At 35.9% G+C, this 20,997-nt stretch overlaps 3 protein-coding genes across 4 annotated transcripts; 2 read left to right on the top strand and 1 right to left on the bottom strand.

Annotated features, from left to right (window-relative positions):
• The first annotated feature begins 270 nt into the window (after positions 1 to 270).
• Positions 271 to 704, top strand: LOC129246476 (general transcription factor IIH subunit 5). The gene has a single exon (XM_054885331.1). It carries the CDS (start codon positions 415 to 417, stop codon positions 634 to 636), a length of 222 nt encoding a protein of 73 aa, XP_054741306.1. The 5' UTR covers positions 271 to 414; the 3' UTR covers positions 637 to 704.
• Positions 705 to 722: 18 nt separating this feature from the next.
• LOC129246474 (zinc finger HIT domain-containing protein 1) lies at positions 723 to 1,519 on the top strand. The gene is made up of 2 exons (XM_054885330.1): positions 723 to 1,242; positions 1,310 to 1,519. Exon 1 carries the CDS (start codon positions 723 to 725, stop codon positions 1,185 to 1,187), a length of 465 nt encoding a protein of 154 aa, XP_054741305.1. The 3' UTR covers positions 1,188 to 1,242; positions 1,310 to 1,519.
• A 538-nt stretch (positions 1,520 to 2,057) lies between these two features.
• On the bottom strand, positions 2,058 to 19,614 carry LOC129246473 (probable peroxisomal acyl-coenzyme A oxidase 1). 2 transcript variants are annotated; one of them, XM_054885329.1, is made up of 9 exons: positions 19,590 to 19,607; positions 19,323 to 19,519; positions 4,577 to 4,733; positions 4,225 to 4,517; positions 3,757 to 4,162; positions 3,179 to 3,685; positions 3,022 to 3,127; positions 2,586 to 2,741; positions 2,058 to 2,521 (listed from the first exon to the last, which is right to left on the bottom strand). In XM_054885329.1, the coding sequence occupies exons 2-9, from the start codon at positions 19,465 to 19,467 to the stop codon at positions 2,261 to 2,263; spliced, it is 2,031 nt and encodes a 676-aa protein (XP_054741304.1). In that variant the 5' UTR covers positions 19,468 to 19,519; positions 19,590 to 19,607; the 3' UTR covers positions 2,058 to 2,260. The 2 variants fall into 2 exon arrangements, with proteins under 2 accessions (XP_054741304.1, XP_054741303.1); XM_054885328.1 differs by having other exon boundaries at positions 19,323 to 19,614.
• Between the last annotated feature and the right edge of the window lie 1,383 nt (positions 19,615 to 20,997).

Below are 20,997 nucleotides of genomic sequence, written 5' to 3'. Positions count from 1 at the left end.
TATAAAAGTAGTCCCTACAAATCGCTTAATGTATGCTAATATTGCAATAACTTCGAAAGGTTTGCTGAAAATCCTACTAACCTTTCCGATGGAGTATTTTTAATCATTTTCTAACTTTTATTTATTAAAGTTTTAGTTAGAAATATCCGGTTCTCAATTTATCAGAATCCCAACTAAACTCTGTGGTCTGGCAGCACCAAAACAGTGACAGCATTCATGTGGACGGTATGTGGAACATACCATAAACAATTATACGAATTTGGAATCTAACGTGATTTGTAAACATTCGTGAAAATATTGGATTTTCACTGTTCCGCAAAAAGTGTGACTTATTTACAGATAACTTTTTAATTAGCGCTACTGAAAATATCTAATTAACCTAATGTTTTATGGTTTTTTAAGAATTTCGGTGCAATGGTGAATGTAATGAAAGGTGTTTTCGTTGAATGTGACCCGGCTATGAAACAATTTCTGCTGCATCTAGACGAAACGCTCGCATTGGGACGGAAATTCATCATACAAGATTTGGACGAAAATCATTTGTTTATTTCTACCGATATTGTGGAGACACTGCAAGCACGTGTAGACGATTTGATGGATCGCATTAGTTTTCCACTGCATGAGAAGGAACCTTAATTTATTACAAAAAATCTCTTCTACAATATAACAGAACAAGCAGACTAGCTACCATATTAATCATAAAACTAAAATAACAACAAACAATGACTGGCCGAGAATCCAACCGCATCAAGGACGCCGAAAAAAAACGCGTACTTGATGAAGCCGCACGCCAACGACGCGCACGTAAGGCGCTCGAAGCACTCGAGCAGGACAATTTCCATGAAGATCCACACGCTGATTTGGTAATGTCTAAGAAAGTGCCCAAATTTCAAGATGGCATAAAAAACACCAAAGAAAAAAAAGCAAAGCGTAAAGGCGCCGAATACTACAGGGCGAAGTATCGAAAAAATTTTCCACAACTATTGGAAGAATGCAGGCAAACTTCTTCAGATGTGCCCAACTACTTGAACGCTTTAGCACCGCCGCCAAATAAGCCGGCACGTCGGTTCTGCGCAGTTTGTGGAAATTTTTCAAAATACACCTGCACCGCTTGCGGCACTCACTACTGTTGCATTCGTTGTCTGGGCACTCATCAGGATACACGTTGTCTCAAATGGACGGCTTAAAGATGTGGTTTATGTTTTTATACAGTTGCTTAAGTAGTTTATACAATTTATGATGGTAAATATATATATAAGAAAAAAAAAGCTAAATATATGATAATTGTTTTTAATTTTTCCTATTTAAGCGTCTCCTTTTATGAATTAAACTGAAAAATAGAAAGTGGTTGGAAGCAGAGTAAAAAAGAAGAAGTAAGAAAGTAAAAACCTCTTAATGTTTTCCACGAGATATTTTTAAAGAGCCATATTTCCCTATGTATAAAACTTAAAAATGAGAGCTGACGGGAAATAAATTTTGAAAATTTGTCCTGTTTATGGGCACAATAAAGTATGAAATGATACAGCAAAGTGGTGATTCCAAAGTTTACGTTCTAGTAGGCCAATCATCGAAAATGATGTTAAAATTATGGAATTTTGTGGAGTCATATCCTCATTTGAGCACAATTTCCATAGCCTAGGAATTGAATAATTAGCCATAATAATTATAACTGTTGATTTCATGGCCGAAATAAAGTAAACGAGCTTAGAACTTCTTACTCGTTCCGATGACAGTCGGTGCTACGTTACCTGAACGACCCGGATTTATAGCCGGCCAAGGACTGTCACTCCAGCAGCATTCTACGTGCATGTATCGCGAATGTTTATGCTACCACAACAACAACAGAACTTTTTACTTTATGTACAATAATATTTTGTCGCTAAGTTTTTCTTCCAATTTACTTCAAAAGCTGCTACTGTGCACAGGGTAATTTCTTACTGTTTAGCGATTCGTGCAAAATATAGTATTCGATTAGAGATTATGTACGATTGTGAACTAGACAGCTGCATTGCACAAAATTACAAGCAAGTGTGTAAAGACCAAGATAAAGACTTCACTCATGCCAAATCATTGTTTTTTATTTATTAAAAAAGTTATTCAAGAACAATATTAGATGATTAATTAACTTTGCGCCACCTTGTACATGCCTACAGTTACACCACCTACAATAAGCATTTGCTATACATTTATATACAATAGTTTGCAAACTAATTAAGGCTGTTATACAAAATGATAAAAATAATTTGTTTTTATAGAAATTTTACAAATTTGATTTCATGAAGGGCTTCAAATACTTTTCAAAAGAGTCGGGCACTGGTTTCTGATTTAGTGGACTCTGCTTGGCCGCTTCAAATAAGCGTTCATAAACATTGCCATCGTAGCTACCTAATGTTGAGTTTAGTAAACGATCATGATAATCGAACCCATCACAAATGCCTACTGCGTCAGGGCGTAATTTCTTCAAAGCTACTTCGAGACGATTTTGAAGAGAGCGCAGATTTGTGTCGTTAATTGGAGTAAACTAGAACAGTTAAAGAATTAGAAGAAGAATTATGCAAATTGAAGTAATACAAGTATATGCTTACCCTCAGTATATCGTTCATATGGCGTAAGACAGTTTGAACTAAATACAGTTCTAAAATATTCTCCAATACCAAGTTGAGCGCTTTAGAACGTTGATTAGATTTAGCGCCGGTGACATACTGTAAGATGACCGAGGCGACAAACTGGCGACCGTGAAGCTGTGGGAGAGAAGTGATAAAAAAAATACGAACAAGGAAAATATACTTTTAATTGAAACTTTAATACACAGTAGCATTTTTTTCCCCTAAAAACAAAAATACTGGATACTCTAAGCTACTTAGAACACCAACACCATAGAATTATAATACCCGAAACCCGGAAAACTTTTTAGGCACTGGCCGGATTTAAATGTCGTCTACCAAATTCATATTCTGTCAAAGACAGCCATTATAGCAGCATTTCCCCAAAAATTGTTGCCACAAAACCTTTGCCACTCACCTCTGCTGCCTGTGTTAGCTCAATGCCTGTATTATTGGCTGCTTCCTCTTGTGTCTGCCCCGCTGCCACACGTTTTGTCAGATTCTCGCAAGCCAGACGAGTTTTGCTGAAATTCAATATTTGAATATTTTGTATTCCCCTTCGCATATCTACTCACTTTGCCGCCGTGTACTGCAGTAACTTAACCAGGTACTCCCAAGTGTCGTTCCACTGCAGCATCTGACGCTGTCCATGCATTTCCGCCAGATATGAAACTAACTGTGACATTTTCTTGCCTTGTGTCAACTGTAACCAAGACTTTACTAAGTAACGCCCAATTTGCAGCAGCAATACCGTATTTTCACCCTCGTAAGTGTATGCAGCCACGATATTGCCGTAGATGGTACTCAAATTAGTTGAGGACAGATAGCCATGACCGCCACAGGACAAGCGTAAACGTTCGATGCCGAATGAGGCATCTGTGGTGGTGAGCACCTTTAGCGCACACGAAATGATATGCATATCAGTCATACGCGCGTAATCGCCAGCAGCGATCTCTTTTAGTGTAAGATCATACATTTCCCAAACTTTTTGTGCTGCTAGAAAGAGGACTATGCCGTTGGCTATTTCGGGGAAAAGTTTATGCTGCTGTGTTACATGATCGATAATTTGTGGTTCGGGTTCACTAGAACAGAGATACATTTCAATACCAATTGCAAAGTAACTGTGTATAAGTAGTTTCAGGAAGGCACTTACTTAGCATTAATTGGACTCTGTCGCCTCACTGCTGAGTAACGCGTTGCTATAGTGGCAGCTTGTAATAGTGCGTCCGATGAAAAGCTTGCAATCAAACAACGTGTGTACACCATAGTCATATAATTCAACCTTGATGCCGGACTGGCGACAAATGTGCCATCCGGCAGTACCTTGGCATTGCGCATTAGCATATTTGTGCGTGGTATGCGCACATTCGTGAAACCAAGGAATCCCTGGTTCACACCAGCCATGCCAAGTTTCTTGCCAATTTCACCAATATGGACACCCGGCAGTGGCATATGTGTATCCAAGTCGCGCAGCTGCACCATGAACATTTGTATGCCGTGGTGTTTGTCGTCGATGTATAGCTGGGCTACCACCATGGCGTGGTTGGCTGTGTGACCCACTGCACGTCAAAGTTCAAATTTATTTCAAATACAATCAAACAAGTTAACTACTTCCACTTACATCCTCCCGGCCACCATTTATAGGCCTGCAAATTGGGCGTGTTCAACACAAACTCATCGGTTTTGCGATCGTAGACAGCACGTGTTTCAATACCGCGTACATTTGTGCCATGTCCAATTTCAGTTTGGGCATAGGTGCCAATTATGTTACAGTTTGCTGCGGGTTTGCCAAATTTTTCAATTTGCTCCGGTGTTCCCTGATTAAAAATCACATCAATAAACATTGTGATGTGCGTTGAAAACGGATGCCCACCAGGCGCCAATGCATAAACAGCGTTGCTGTAGAGTATTTTCCTGAAAATTAAAAGGGTGAAGTTTTTACATTTGATTTCAAGTCGGTCGCTAGTGCTTACGGCCAGATATCATTGCCGCCTGGGTTGCGCAGAGCTTGTAATTTGCGCAACTTTTGTGACGCTTCGGTAATATCCTTCACTGCTAGATTGTAAAGATCTTCATGTGAGAGGTAGTCGTGCAGGTGCCCATCTCTGAGATCCTTGAAAAGGTAGTTTTCTAAAATTACAATTTAGATTCAATAATAAAATTAACAGGTAACTAATTAAAAATGATATTGTTCAGCTGATATTCAGGCCAAATATTAAGTTTACAGTCAATAGGATTCTTATTATTATTCTTGTTATGCGAGTTTTGTTGTTTGAAGATGTTAGGCTTTTTCTTCCATATAAAATAAATTCCAGCATGGGTTTGATGAAATTTGCATTGAAATTTCATAGAAAGTTTGAAACTTTGTTGTAATATGAGCTACATACTTATGTACAGTAGATTCTGTTCCGCTAGAAACAGCATCAAATAAACAGCATAAAAAAGCTACCAGTTCTATAGTAAAGATTCTTAAATAAAGATATAATTTTCAAAAGTACATTTTTTTGTTTATGCGATTTTATTTAATTAATTATTTCAGATTAATGCATTAACATTCTCTGGTAAAACTATAGATACGTTTCAAAAGTGCTAAGAACCGCATAAATCTGAAATAATGTAATACAATCGCATAAAAAAAGGGTACTAGTCCCATATTATAACTATAGATACGTTCCATAGACCGCATGAATCTGAAATAATTAAATAAAATCGCATAAACAAAAAAATGTACTTTTGAAAATTATATCTTTATTTAAGAAACGTCAGAATCGAAAAATAAATTTACATTGTCAGAAATAGAATTGATTAAATAGATTTGGCATAAAATCACTTCCGTCACTTGAGGAAGTGTACACGTCTGATCTGGATGGTGATGCAGGCGGTTCCATACTTGTAGGGTTAGCATTTTTGATATAATCTGTGATGAGTTTTTGCTTAGCTGGTTTAGAATCTTGTTTATATGTACAATTCCCGATAGGTCGACATGCATTTTTTTATTAAAAAAAAAAACCGCACTATTTCAAAACTGCATAAAAACAGAATCTTCTGTATATGAAAGTGGTGTAAGTCCATTTTATATTATGTGGGTTTGCATTTGAATGGTTTGAAAAATATTGGAATATGTTAAAGCCCTGATTTTATGTTTTTTAAATATTAACTTGATTTAAATTTATAATGTAATCATTTTTTTAGTGTGATTAACAAAAATTTATACTTTTAATGTCTTCAGAAGGACTTTCGAAGTCAGCAAAAAGTGAAAAAGTGAGAATTTTTCTTTGAAAGTGGTGTAAGTCCATTTTGACAAAAAATTAGTTTGTGATAAAAACAATGAAAATTTTTACAGATTTTTTTGGAAACAGTTTATAAATAAAAAGTTGATAGTAAATTCTATTAATTTTTATCATTAACTAATTTTTTGTGAAACTTTCATAGAAAACGGCTCATATAGTAAGTATGTTAGTTGTGTGTTTATAATTTTGCAACGGGATGTATGTATACGGTTGTTCAATAGGTGCGCTTCAACTTTTTTCCGATAGGCCCTCCGCTTGTCATTTGTAAACTTCATTAGTATACATTTCATCATGGAACACTACACACTTGAGCAACGATTGCAAATTTTTTATGAAAATAATCGTTCTGTTGCTGCCACTTTAAGAGCATTACGGCCATTTTACGGTCCATTTAACAAGCCGTCCCGTTTTGGGGTTATGTGAAGTCATTGGTCTACAGTAACAAGCCGGCGACGTGTGTTTTATTCAAAAAAGTTCAAAAGTTGAAGCGCTCTTACTGAAAAACCCTATATATGACGAGAAATCATAGTGATACGTGGGTATGGCAAGTACGAGGTGTGTTCAAAGAGTATCGCGAATTTTGTGTTTTTTCAAAAATTATTTATTTATTCATTAATATCTATTTTGTCCCCTTCAAAGTAATCTCCATGAGATATTATGCACTTGTGCCAACGTTTTTTCCAATCTTCGAAGCACTTCAAAAAATCAATTTTTTTATCTTGTTCAGCTCCGCCTTCGATGCCGTCTTTCTCTCGTCAATCGTAGCGTAGCGTCATCCTTTCATGGGCCTCTTCAGTTTCGGGAACATGAAAAAGTCACAGGAGGCCAGATCTGGTGAATACGGTGGTTGTGGCATCATTAGTGTGTTGTTTTTGGCCAAAAAGTCGCGCACAAGCAACGACGTGTGAGCAGGGGCGTTATCGTGATGCCAGAGCCAATTTTTTTTCTCCCACAAATCCGAGCATATCTGGCGGATTGCTTCGCGTAAATTTCGCATAACTTGCAGGTAATATTCCTTATTGACCTTTTACCCTGTGGCAAGAACTCATGATGCTCAACGCCCCTGCAATCGAAGAAAACGGTAAGCAAAACTTTTACATTCGATCGAAATTGAGCAGTTTTGTACGAATTTTGCGGCGACCCGTCTCATGCTCAGTTCCTTAGCAACTTCTCTAACGGTGATTCGGCGATTGTCCAATACCATTTTCTTCACTTCATCAATTTTTTCGTCTGTTGTTGAAGTGCTCGGGCGTCCAGCACGCTTTTCGTCGTTCACATCTTCTCGGCCTTCTAAGAAGATTTTGTACCACCCGTTGCTTTGGTCCAAAGTAGCTTCTACGTATGACACAGTCAACATTCGGAATGCATGCGCGTACTTAATTTCGTTTTTCACACAAAATTTGATACAGGTTCTTTGATCCATCTTTTTGAATAGGTAAAAATCGAAGACGAGCCGAAACATGTGCAAGCAAAGCAGCTGTCAACAAATAACTGAACATTCAAAATGGCCGAACTCGTCGGCATGAGTGAGAGACATGAGTACCAACATATCGCCACAAAAAAATCGAAATTCGAATATACGTAACCTGCGAAAATTCAAAATTCGCGATACTTTTTGAACACATCTCGTATACCACCTTATGAAAGCGAGTAACGAAACTTTACCTTTCAACCCTCAAGCGTAGTTCATATTTGGTCACGAATGAGTAGTTATTGTGTATTCTTTTGTTGGTTTTTTTTTTGTTTGGACAGCTTACACTGACATTTACCGGCTAAAAGAAACGTTAATAAGCTCACGTCGAGCAGAATAGAATAGAATATTGCACTTCGACCTAAAGGTTTTTTACGACCTCTACTCATCACAATAACTCATACAAACCCAATTCCCTAAGTAAACCTAGGATGAAGCTGGACTGTGCTGAGTGTGTCTGCCTTTCTTCTGAACGTACCACGCCATGATCTCTGATCCTTTTTCTCGCCAAATTAAATCCATTTATGTTTCCAATTTATAAGATTTTTTTTTAATATAATAATTTTAATTTAATATAAGAAGCTTTTGTCCTATGCAAATCTATTTTATGCGCAAACGGATATATCTTATGCATTCAGTGAACCAAAAAAAAAACTGGAACACCAACATTCAAAAAATTCAAATTTATATAAATAAAGAAATTATTCACAGACTTTTAATAAATCATTTGCATTGAATATAATTCATTTTTAACTATTCACTATGCATAATTGCTGTTTTGGTATTAACAGTAACTCCGTTTATTTAAGTAATAACGGCAATAACATAATTTTTCAAAGTCAAACAAAAAGTGGGACACGCAAATTTTTTAGTATATTATAGTAAACTATGTGTGTTCCGTTATTTTTTTTCCATAATTCAACTGCAAAAGTTAGTTTTATTTCTCATATTTTGCCATTGATGTTGCAAGTTTTTAAGAGTGAAGATGAATAAGCAAACAACGAGTGATTTAAATGAACTGATAGTGAAATAACCGCTTACACGATTTTGGCCGAGTTTAACAAAGCGCGCCAGTCGTTTCTTTCTCGTGCTAACCGGCGCCAATTGGACACATCAAGTGAAGCCAAGTCCTTCTCCACCTGATCTTTCCAACGCAGAGGAGGTCTTCCTCTTCCTCTACTACCACCAGCTGGTATAGCATCGAATACTTTTAGAGTCGGAGCGTTTGTATCCATTCGGACGACATGACCCAGGCAACGTAGCCGCTGGATCTTTATTCGCTGCGCTATGTCTATGTCATCGTTCCATCGCCTGCGATATTCGTTGCCAATGTGCAAAGGTCCAAAAATCTTACGCAGAATCTTTCTCTCAAACACTCCAAGCGTCGCTTCATCGGATGTTGTCATCATCCACGCTTCTGCGCCATACGTTAGGATGGGCATGATGAGATCCTTGTAGAGTGTTAATTTTGTTCATCGAGAGAGCACTTTATTGCTCAGTTGCCTACTCAGTCCAAATTAGCACTTGTTGGCAAGAGAGATTCTACGTTGGATTTCAAGGCTGACATTGTTATAGGTGTTAATGCTGGTTTCTAAATAAATGAAGTCTTTTACAACTTCGAAATCATGACTGTCGACATTGATGTGGGTGCCGATACGCGAGTGCGCCGACTGTTTGTTTGATGACAGGAGGTACTTCGTTTTGTCCTCGTTCACCACCAAACCCATTCGCTTTACCGCTTTATCCAGTTTGGAGAAGGCAGAACTAACGGCGCGGTTGTTAAGACCGATGGTATCGATACCATCGGCATACGCCAACAATTGTACGCTCTTATAAAAAATTGTGCCTGAGCGATTAAGTTCTGCGGCTCGTACGATGCTCTCCAACATCAGGTTAAAGAAGTCACATGACAGCGAGTCACCCTGTCTGAAACCTCGTTTGGTATCAAACGGCTCGGAGAGGTCCTTCCCAATTCTGACGGCGCGGCTGGTGTTGAGCGACCTCATCTTGCATAGCCATATTAGTTTTGTGGGGATACCAAATTCAAACATCCTGGCATAATGGAAACTCCTTTTCGTACTGTCGAATGCAGCTTTGAAGTCGACGAAAAGATGGTGTGTGTCGATTCTCCTTTCATGGGTTTTTTCCAAGATTTGGCGTATCGACAATATTTGGTCGATACAGAGCGTACACTCTTAGGAAAAGTCCCCTACTTTCCAGGATTCATGCGAGTAAAAAATTTTGTTCTTTGCTGAAGAATACGTTAGCAATCCAAATGAATTTTGGAGCAATGAGATGAAAATAACCATCAACGAGTCAAAATTCAACATACTTGAGTAGAAATGACGCACTTTTGTCTGGAGAAGGGAAGGTACAGCGCTCAATCCATCTAATGTGGTTGGTACTGCGAAATATGGAGGCGGGCTATGGTATGATTTGGGCGGGCAATGACGGCAAATTGAGAGGGCTCGTGGGCTTGAAGGCTCTATTATTAGGATATTAGGATGGGGAATAAGTTCGTAGCGCTTTTACCGAATACTTATTTAAGCAAGAAACAATAATTATATCAATAAGTATACCAATTATATATTCGCAATTCCTGTTTACAATCTCTTCTCACCTCTCGACCACCTGGTCTGGTGTCAGAGAAGTTGTTGAGCTAGTTTTTAAGGATCTCGTCGTTATCGAAGGTAACGCCCTTCACATGGTTTGATAGGGAGTGGAAAGTATGGTAATCGGTCGATGCAAAGTCCGGAGAATACGGCGGACGCTGAAGGTCCTCTCATTCGAGATCTTGAAGTGAAGCTTTGACGATTCGGTACAAAAAACGCTGTTTATGACCGCGTGTTGCTCGATGGCGGGCGAGGTGCTGAGAAGCAATTTGAAGGCGTATTTTTTCGTTGAGCTCTTGAGGCAACCAGGCTCTCAATTTTTCGGTAAATCCCCATAAATGAGGTTGATTGAGAATAAGTGATCGTTTTGTGATGCAGTTTATTTTTTTCACCAATTCGCGACTGGTTTGGCGACCGTTCTCCTTCAAAAGTGATTTGAGACGTTCTTCATCGAATTCAGCAGACCTTCCGTTGCGGAACGTGTCATCGACGTCAAAGTCGCCATTTTTAAAATTTGCAAACCATATCCGTGCTGTAGACTTGCCTATGACACCTTCTCCATACACGTCGCAAATGTCCCAGGCTGCTTCGGTAGCTTTTTGACCTCGATGAAAAACAAAGACAAAACAAACTTTTTCCCCCTACCCAATAATTTATCTAGAAAGATTGAAGGAGGACAGTCCCATAACTGTCGGAAAATTACAGTTACCAGCAACATTCTCCTTTAATCACAACAACATCCCAAAGCATACCGCGCTAATTGTAAGGGAGTGGTTGCTTTACAACTTCCAAATAATTTATATACAATATTAATTTTTTTATAGTTCGTGTTTTGTAATAAAATACTGAATTAAAAACTTTATATTGGCTTCGGCCTGTGTATTTATGAAAGAAAAGTTAATGAAAAATGTTTCATCAAAAATAAATATGTCAATTGTTCATATATTACCAAAAAAAAAAATTGTTGAATAAGCGAAATATTTAGGATGGCTTTTGCTTGAATCCTTTTTCACACATTCCTTCGCAAGGCAAGAATAAAATTGTTTAACGAAATCTAAAAAGGTTAATTAGCGCAATTAACACCAATTAAAACTTTTTTGCTTACTTGCATATAGGGAGGTATACACATACATATGCGTATGTAGTAGATGTGCATGTATAGGGTTTTCCAGGTGTTATTTTGATATTCAAAGAAAAATGCTATTTTTTAATATAAATGATCGGAGTTTATTTCATTATAAAGAGAAATTTATGCCGTTAATAGTGGAAAATAACATCAGGCAAATGACCACTACGACCACGCATACAGGACAATATCCTTTTCATGAAATTTGCAAAATGGCTGCCCTTTTCTTGCCATTGCTTCGCTTGAACGGTATTTTTTACCATCAAGAAGCAGTGTAAAATTAAAACAAGAACTTCTTTTTGATCAATTTGTTTTGAAAGTAACAAAAGTAGCGTGACTCTTAGCACAATAGCTCACGAACTAATGAATAGAATATCATGAAATGTGAACAGCTGTCTTTTTTAAAATTAGTACAAACTGAAAAAGAGATGAATGCAATAAAACTTGTGTCATATACATACATACATATGTGTTAGACCCGGGACTTTTCAGCCCAAGTGTTCTCAGGCACTAATTGCACTAATTACTCATACGACTCTTGCGAAACGTAAGTATTGATGTATATTGTACTAAGGTGAGTTCATACACACCGTGCAATTAATAAAATTACGAATTTTATCTGTATTTAACATAATTTTAATATATTGTGGAAATTAACCAGGTCTTAAATTACTCCATTGAAAAGATTGCATAGAAAAAACAAAGTATTTTAATATCAAAAGGTCTGTTAACCCATGCTGACTTTTTTTCATACATTTTTGGTTTTAAAATTAAAAAGTAAAGTTAAAGAAGCACAGCAAACTCATTGAATTTGATGCATGCAAGTTCTTTCCCTATTATTAGCGGAGTTTCATAGGGTTAAGTTCATATTATTAATCGATAACTTTTATTCTATTCCTTGGTAATTGTCAAAATCCAGACTGGATAGAGAAGCAAAGCGAATGGGTTTGGTGGTGAACGAGGACAAAACGAAGTAGCTCCTGTCATAAAACACACAGTCGGCGCACTCGCGTATCGGCACCCACGTCACTGTGGATAGTTACGACTTCGAGGTTGTAAAAGACTTCACTTATTTAGGAACCAACATTAACACCGATAACAATGTCAGCCTTGAAATCCACCGTAGAATCTCTCTTGCCAATAAGGGCTACTTTGGACTAAATAGGCAATTGAGTAGTACCATAAAGTCCTCTCTCGACGAACAAAACTAACATTCTAGAAGGCTCTCATCATACCAGTCCTATTGTATGGCGCAAAAGCCTGAATGGCTTTACGACGACACCAATTAAGTAGAAGAATTGTCAAAATCGGTTCTATTGTTTTTAAAACTTTAGTTTAGGCTTATTCAGGTGTTCCGCAAGAAATCCACAGTGGCACATTGTTACTCCTTATTTTTATAATTGACTTACCGACCTATTCTAAATTTGCCAACTGCCTAATGTTTGCGGATGATGTACGTACAGCGTTTTTCAATAGGTGCGCTTCAACTTTTTTCCGATAGGGAGGGCGAACGACGCAATATTTTTTACTTTTTGCTTGTCATTTGCAAACTTCATTAGTATACATTTCATCATGGAACGCTACACACTTGAGCAACGATTGCAAATGAAAATAATCGTTCTGTTGTCCTACTGTAATCCAGATTTTTTCCAAAAAATCATCTTCAGTGATGAAGCTCACTTTTGGCCCAATGGCTTTGTCAACAAGCAAAATATGCGTTACTGGGCAGAAAGCAATCCACACGTGATTCATGAGGCACCGTTGCATCCCGAAAAAATCACTGTTTGGTGCGGTTTACATGCCGGCGGCGTAATTGGCCCATATTTTTTCGTTGACGAGAACGATCGCCACGTTAGTGTGAATGGAAATCGATACCGCGACATGATAAACGATTATTTTTGGCCGCAACTGAATGGTATGGACTTAGACGACATGTGGTTTCAACAGGACGGGGCCACAAGCCACACAGCACACGCTATAATTGATTTGTTGAAGAGTAAGTTCGATGAGCGCATTATTTCCAGAAACGGACCGGTCGAATGGCCGCCGCGCTCGTGTGATTTGACGCCTCTAGACTATTTTCTTTGGGGTTATGTGAAGTCATTTGTCTACAGTAACAAGCCGGCGACGATTTGTGAGCTCAGAGCCAATATTGAACGCGAAATTGCTGGAATTTCGGCCGATTTATGCAAAAGAGTGGTTGAAAATTGGGTTCAACGATTGGACTTCGTAAAACGTGCACGCGGTGGTCATGCAAAAGAAATCGAATTTCATACTTAAATGTACTATATGTTCAAACTCGATAATAAAAAAAAAATTTTTTAAAAAAGTCAAACCGTTTGTGTTTTATTCAAAAAAAAGTTGAAGCGCTCTTACTGAAAAACGCTTTACATAAAACTTCTACTTGAAGTACGCAAACCATCTGACAGCAATAACCTGCAGTCAGCTATAGGTATGTGCGTTCGAGCAATGGTGTATAATAAACCATTTATATCGCAATGTAAAAAAAATTATTGTGATAATTTTTAATAGGAAATCAATCATTTAATTACAAATTAGATCAAAGTGTACTAAATTGCTGTTACGAAATGAAAGTTCTAGGTATTTCTTTGATGCCAAGTTATTATTCTCCAATGATATTGATTTTATTGTCTCCAAAGTATTCGCAATGATCGAATAGATCTGATAGAAGAATCTACTTCTCATTCATTTTTGTTTATAGTGTTATCGATGCCAACATTAACTCCAATGAGTTGACCAATCTCTTCCATGCTCATATCTCGCCTTATAGGCTTAGAATTAACCGATTGTTTATTCATGCAACTAACAAATCCAATTATTCAACGAATGAGCCTATTATACGATGTGCCCGATTATGTAATAATTACAGCAATATTATAGAATTTAGTGATGATATTAAGAAATTGAAATTTAATCTTTTTGTAAAATTTAATGAATTGTATTAATTGTCTGTACTACACTTTTAGATGACATTTTTAATAAGAACTAGTAAAACTGGTTACGTCACTAATTGGTTCAATGGTTTCCTAAGCAGCATACTGCCCTTAGATAAGTTGAGTGTGTGCATTGGTTTGAAGCCTTCTGCGAAACAATGGAAAGCTGAGTCCTGTCATTATTTGCCTCCTTCTGCATTAGAATAAAAATGCCAACGTAAACTAAAATATTATGTGTGTAAGTATTATGGCTGTTAAAGCTGAGGGGGCTAATTATTGACTACTATTCAGTTGGTCTAAGGTTTAGTGCTCACTGTGACATAAAACATTGACTGCTAGAAAAAGTTGTATTCCAAAACTACTGGCGTCTCGGCAGGCAATAGCAATTCTGCGAGTGCCTTTCTGAGATAAAAATGCATGTCATACAAACTATTAGCTGCTTGTAGTTGACATTAAGTTATGTTTCTTCAATTATAGGGTAACAACAAGGCCCACCACATATTGGAGGTGAAGAACGGTCAAGCACGTAACCTATTCATATGTATATACAAGGCGAATTGAGTAACTAAGGTGGCTCCATTAAAAACAGTTACTTTATTTTTCGCGATTTTGACAAGTCTGACGTCAGGCTTCTTTCCAATACAAAAGAAATCAACAAAATAAACAAAAAAAGAAAAGTTAGATAATATGTTTGTGAAAATTCAGTGAATGGCTTGGTAGTATTGTGATTTGTGAGATTTAAAGAAAATAAACTAATGAATGAAACTGAAGTGAAAGCACAAATTAATATAATATAAAGCCTCCAAATGCAGTTTGTTTGCGTTTTTATGCGGAAGACGCCGTGGTAAGAAAGTATGTGTGTGCGCGTATAATTTCTTGTGATTGGTTGTTTCCATAGCTTTCGCATACTCTGAAATATTCTTCTGAGCAGTGAATTGTACTTTGCACTCCTTTGATGCGCACAATTTATTTCAGATTACATAATTCCGTACTTATGTGTGTATGTAATTTAAAATTTTTAAAAATAAAATTACAGTAATAAAATATTTTTCGGAACATTTTACGCATTCTGAAGTACATTTCACACTTTCTAAAGAGCATATCACATTTTTTGAGGTGTATTTAATGGTAATTGATCATTCTGAAGTATATTAAATGGCATCGGAATTTTACTGTGTTACTAATTTGAAATAAACTTAACGGTTTCTGAAATACAATTGACTATTTAGAAATACATTTAATGGGTTTTGAGTACTTTCTTGAATACTTCTTGCGGCTTTCAAACCAAATGGACATCGGGTTTTCGCCACTATTTCAATGTCAATTCTAAATAACTTTTTCCAATGAAGGCGAAATTACTTATTTTTCGAGCTTTTGTAGAGCTTTCAGTAGCTTTAACTGATTTTACTGCTGTTAAAATACAATATGAGGTAAAACACTTAGAAAGCAGTAGAGACTAAAGACGCCTTTTCTTACACGTAAAGTGCATGCCGAATTTGTTTATATGCAGCGTTAAAAATTGCCAAAAATCAACAGTATGTTGTAATCATTTCAAACTTGCACTTTGTTGCACTCAAATTTTATGGGCTATAAAACTGCATACCCTGATTTATTCTACAAATTGGGGTTAAAAGGTTTAACGTTTTGTTGAATTTTTTACTTATTTTGTAGGAAGTTTGAAACTTTGCAACATATCGTTTTTGTTGGTGAATGAACTGTATTTTTATAAAAAATAGTGCTATGTTTATACTTTTGCAACGGGGTGTATATGAGAAATTGTAGGTGTACAAAGGTGAATTAATAGTTGTATAAGATGTCTGAATACTACATCTTTATGAGCAATTTCTTAAAATTGGTTCGTCTAAAGGTCTCGATTGCACTTACTATATAAACCTAAGCTCTGCATTAGTATGTTTTTCGTCAATGCCACCTGTATATGGAGCTCAGTTTTAACCTCTACTCGCAGTAATTTAAATAAAAGCTACTTTAAGAATTACTTTGCAAACATATTTTCACTATTTAAATATATTCTAGTCTAATATGCAAATATAACGATAAAAAACCTGTTTTATATGTATTTTAGTTATTTTTGTACATCTGTTTCTGACATCTTGTGATTATGTAATTCCATTTACATATAAGGTGAAGCAGAAAGTTCTGAGCGTTTTCCGCTAGAATACTTCAGACCCAATACAGTAAAGAAGAGCAGTATCGGAAACAGCAAAACTAACGATACCGTTCTGGTAATAAAACTGGGTCTTCTACCAATGAAAGTTAATTCTAAGATCGATTCCTATGCCATTGATAATTTTTTAAGTCTTAATCTAGTGCAAATAAATTGTTTCAAAACAAACTCAATAGAATTCTAGATCTGTATTTTTGTCCGTGACAACATCGATTTTAACATTTCGGACTGTCTTTGTCCATTTTAACCTACAGGTAAGCAGCATATTGCTTTGGTACTTAAATTAAATGTTTATCAATTTCCCATTAGTATTCCTGAAGATAACATAAATTAGCCATAAATTAGCCTTACAGTTACTGTGATTTTTCAAGCGTTGATAATTCTTTACTTGAAGTTAACTGGGAAAACTTGTTTGTAGATTCTGACGCTGCCCAAGGTTTTTCTATTTTTACTTCTAAAGTGGTTGAGATCTGTCGCATAAATATTAAATATTATAGTTAAAAAAAGACAGTACAGGTTCCCTGGTTCATGCGCGAGCTTAAAAGACTAAAGAATAAGCGTAACAAATTCTTTCAGAAGTTGAAAGCAAACAATAGAAAGGAAGTTTTTGCAATGTATCAGCATTATTTAAAAAAAATTAATTGGTTAAATAAGTTCCTTTATAATAACTTGAAAACAATATTAAATCTAGTCCTAAATTATGCTGCCAATACATCAAATCTAGGAAGTCCAGTTCTTGTGTCCCATCTGCTGTTTTTCTGATTGAGAAATTGGCTACCCCCCCTTCTGAAGTGGTAAACCTGTTTGCTGAAATTTTTAAAGCAAATTTTGTCAAAGATGAACCTCATTCAAACTGGGTTAGCCTTATAGATCTTACCTCGTCTCTTAACTTCGGGTGATTGAGTCTGTCAGTGGAGAATGTTGAGAAGGGTATCTTAGACCTAAAACGCTCCATAAAACAATTGCTGAAGGTTTTTCAGTTGTTCTTCCCTTGCTCTGACCCTCAAATTAATTTTCAACCAATCGTTAGCCTCTGGATGAATGAAAAATGACAGTGGTTACTCCAATTTTTAAAAGTGGTAAAAAAAAATCCATTTGAGGAAGAACATCAAGACGCACGCCACAAATAGGAGGAGGAGCTCGGCCAAACATCCAAAAAGGGTGTACGCGCCAATTATACATATATATGTATATATAAAAAAATTATGTTCGCAATTACAGACCAATCTAAAAGCTCTCGTCAGTATCTAAGTTATTTGAAAATATTGTCCAAAATAAGATGTATTTTGCAGTTAAAAGTATATTATCACCATATCAGCATGATTTTGTTACAGGTAGATCCACAGTTTCTCATTCAGCCGTTTTCGCTGAATACTGTATTGCAGCTGTTACAGGTAGATCCACAGTTTCTCATTCAGCCGTTTTCGCTGAATACTGTATTGCAGCTTTTTCAGCAGGGCCACAGGTCGATTGCATATATAGTGACTTTTCTAAAGCGTTCAATAAAGTATCGCATAAAATTGTATTAGATAAACTTCTACATCTGCGTCTTCTGGTTTACCTCAACGAAGTATACTGCGGCATTTACTCTTTGTTTTATTTATCAATGATGTAAGTAGTTGTTTCTCTTTTGCCCACTTCCTTCTGCATGCTGATGATTTAAAAATGTATTTCAAGCTCGGCGGATGTACATAAACTTCAAGCTTCGCTTAATATTAAAAAGTGTTTTAAACTCTCGTTTAAAAAAAAAAGCTCTATTATTCCTACTTCTTACAACATCGGGGAAGAAGAAATCAAAGATCTAGGGGTTATTTTTAATGCACGTTTTACATTTCTTAGCCATATAGATTTTATTCTATGTAAAACGTACTTTATACTGGGGTTTCGCAGACCCTTATACACTTAAGTTACTATTTACAGAATTTGCTCGTTCTATATTAGAATATGCCGAGTTCATTTGGAGGCCTTACCACCAATTCTCTATCGACAGAATTGAACGAGCTCAAAAAGTTTTTCTTAAGTATGCTTTTTCCTCTCTAAATTTCTCTGATCCTGTCCCGTCATATAAATCTCGCCTACTTGTAATTAATCTCAAACAGCTAGAAAGTAGAAGATCGATTTTGTCGCTGTCTTTTCTGTTTAATTTTATCAAAATTATATTATTGACAGTTGTTCTCTTCTAGAAACGGTTAACTTTTCGGCCCCTATCAGATATTTATAAATTATATGTAAATCCGTTCCATTTATAAAGGTGCGGAACAAATTATGCTTGCAATGCTCCTGTTGCTCGCTCTCTTCATGAACTCAATGAGATCTGGAATACTATTGAATTTGATTTTACCTTATCTAAGCTATGCTTTTCTGCTAATTAAACCGTTTATTATAATTTAATTTTTCGGTATTTTTGTAATATGTATGTAGTGGGTAAGAATAATTTAACATATTTTTCTTTTTGTTGAATATGCTTTTATTATAAGTATTCCGTAATAAGAAATGTTTATTGATTTCAGAAATAAATAAATATTTATAAACCTCAAAGAAGAGGCACCATCTGCTGAGACATTCGTCGAAAATGTCGTTAAAATTGTAGAAAGCGTAGATGTCGACCGACATGCATGCACTTATTTCATTATCCGGGAAGTGTAGATCAGCCAGAAGAAATCTAGCTAACTTAATTTCATCGTCAAAATAAAATGAAAAAAAAACGCTCTGAACTTTTCACTTCACCTCATAATTATTTAATTTAATTTAGTTTTTCGTAATTTTTATTTTTATTTCACTGCCTCTACTCGACTATAAGGTATCACTTTATGATCTTATTGTACTAATAAAATTGCTTAATAATTGAAATGATGATTTAATGTATTTATGAAATTATTTCATATCTATCAAACTTCCTTTTCAGCAGTGCAGACATTGTTTATAAAACTTTCTTTAGCTCATATTTAACACATTAAAAATATTTAAAAACTTATTTCTTTTTTTATACTCGTATATTTGACTTCAGCTTATTTTCTTTAATACCGCGCACTTGTCCCCCTTGCAAGCCTACACCTACTTCCATTCCGTAAGTTGACTTACCGATTTCGCGTTTTTCCTTCAATTTTTCTGCGCCACCATGCCACCAGCACTGAAACTCAAAAATACTAAAACTGGCCGCCCTGCGCTCTTTCTCCAGATCGGGATTGACGCGTGCAGGTATCAGGCTGTCGTTTGGTGCGGGCATATTTACAACGTTGTTCTTTTCACTTGCAATATGTAACTGAATAAAATTTTAGCTTTAACACAAATGGTAAATTAAGTTTACTGATAAACAAAATCTATATGTGAATTCCTCGATTTTACTACCAACAATCAGCGTTCATCTAACGCAACTGTCAACAAACGAAGTCGAAATGAGCTGAAGCTTTACTAAAACAAGTTCTCTTTCTGGGTCGTTCAATGCAAATGAAAAGAGTGATCGTTTTACTGCTCTCACTCACTTGGTGCTCTATTCTTATATGTATTCATATATGTATTTATGAAGAGCTTAATAAGAGACGGTTTGTGCGCTCTCTTGGGTTGCTTTCTTATCAACAGCTAATTTATACGGTTGTTTTGTATCTTGGCTATATAAGTATGCACCAAGAATGAGTATGCACATATTTTTCTCTGTTATAAGAAATTTGTTGATTGTTTCTGTTTATTTTTATTAAAATGACATAGTTTGAGATATTGCTAGCCATTATGATAATAATTACAGATACACAAATTGTTTCTCCATTTCATTTGCATTTTTTTTACTGTATGGAAAAACCACTTCATGCTTATGTTAATCTGTAAATACTAAATACAGTAGATTCTGTTTTTATGCGGTATATACGTTCCGCAAGAAACAGCATAAAAAAAACAGCATAAAAAAAGCTACCAGTTCTATAGTAAAACTGGTTTCAAAAGTGCTAAGAACCGCATAAATCTGAAATAATGTAATACAATCGCATAAACAAAAAATTGTATTTTTGAAAATTATATCTTTATTTAAGAAACGTCAGAATCGAAAAATAAATGTACATCGTCAGAAATAGAATCAGACAATATCCGCATGTTGCGCATTCGTTTAGGATTTGGCGTAAAATCACTTCCGTCACTTGAGGAAATGTAAACGTCTGATCAGGATGGTGATGCAGGCGGTTCCATATTTGTAGGGTTAGCATTTTTGATGTAATCTGTGATGAGTTTTTGCTAAGCTGGTTTAGAATCTTGTTTATATGTACATTTCCCGATAGGTCGACATGCATTTTTTAATTTTTTTAAAAACCGCACTATTTCAAAATCGCATAAAAAAAGCCGCATAAAAACAGAATCTACTGTATGTCTTGTTAGCTGGGATCTAAGTAACATTTTCTTCTTCTTCTACAGGAGACGGGAAAAACTGAGTCCAAATTTAACCAGAGCAATTATAGTTTTTTTAAAGCATGAAAGTATTGTATCATTTCCGTTAGTCTACATATAATATAGATACAATAAGTTTTTTAGTGAAGGCATATTTAGGTTTCTCTATGAAAACTCTATTTGGTAAAAATATGAGTTAGGGTCTTTCGATATTAGGGTTGTGATAAATATCTTCTAAACTTGTTAAATCTTTTTCAGATTCTTCTCCACTCTCTTCATATTTTTTTCTTTCATTACTAACTACAGACATACCTACGTACACCAAAATAATAGGAACGCGACGAATTACAAAATTTTAACTAAATATATTTTTTAATGGTCTATG

The sequence above is a fragment of the Anastrepha obliqua genome, chromosome 4, assembly GCF_027943255.1.
Source record: "Anastrepha obliqua isolate idAnaObli1 chromosome 4, idAnaObli1_1.0, whole genome shotgun sequence".
Lineage (NCBI taxonomy): Eukaryota > Metazoa > Arthropoda > Insecta > Diptera > Tephritidae > Anastrepha > Anastrepha obliqua.
This window is presented reverse-complemented; position numbering and strand designations above follow the sequence as displayed.

What these genes read in the sequence shown, in the direction of transcription:
- LOC129246476 (XM_054885331.1), top strand. Translation starts at nt 415, where the DNA reads ATGGTGAATGTAATGAAAGGTGTTTTCGTTGAATGTGACCCGGCTATG.
- LOC129246474 (XM_054885330.1), top strand. Translation starts at nt 723, where the DNA reads ATGACTGGCCGAGAATCCAACCGCATCAAGGACGCCGAAAAAAAACGC.
- LOC129246473 (XM_054885328.1), bottom strand. Translation starts at nt 19,467, where the DNA reads ATGCCCGCACCAAACGACAGCCTGATACCTGCACGCGTCAATCCCGAT. An exon ending in GGCGGCAATGATATCTGGCC is followed by an intron (nt 4,518 to 4,576) that starts GTAAGCACTAGC and finishes TTTAATTTTCAG; the next exon opens with GAAAATACTCTACAGCAACG. An exon ending in AGCTAACACAGGCAGCAGAG is followed by an intron (nt 2,742 to 3,021) that starts GTGAGTGGCAAA and finishes TCTCTCCCACAG; the next exon opens with CTTCACGGTCGCCAGTTTGT.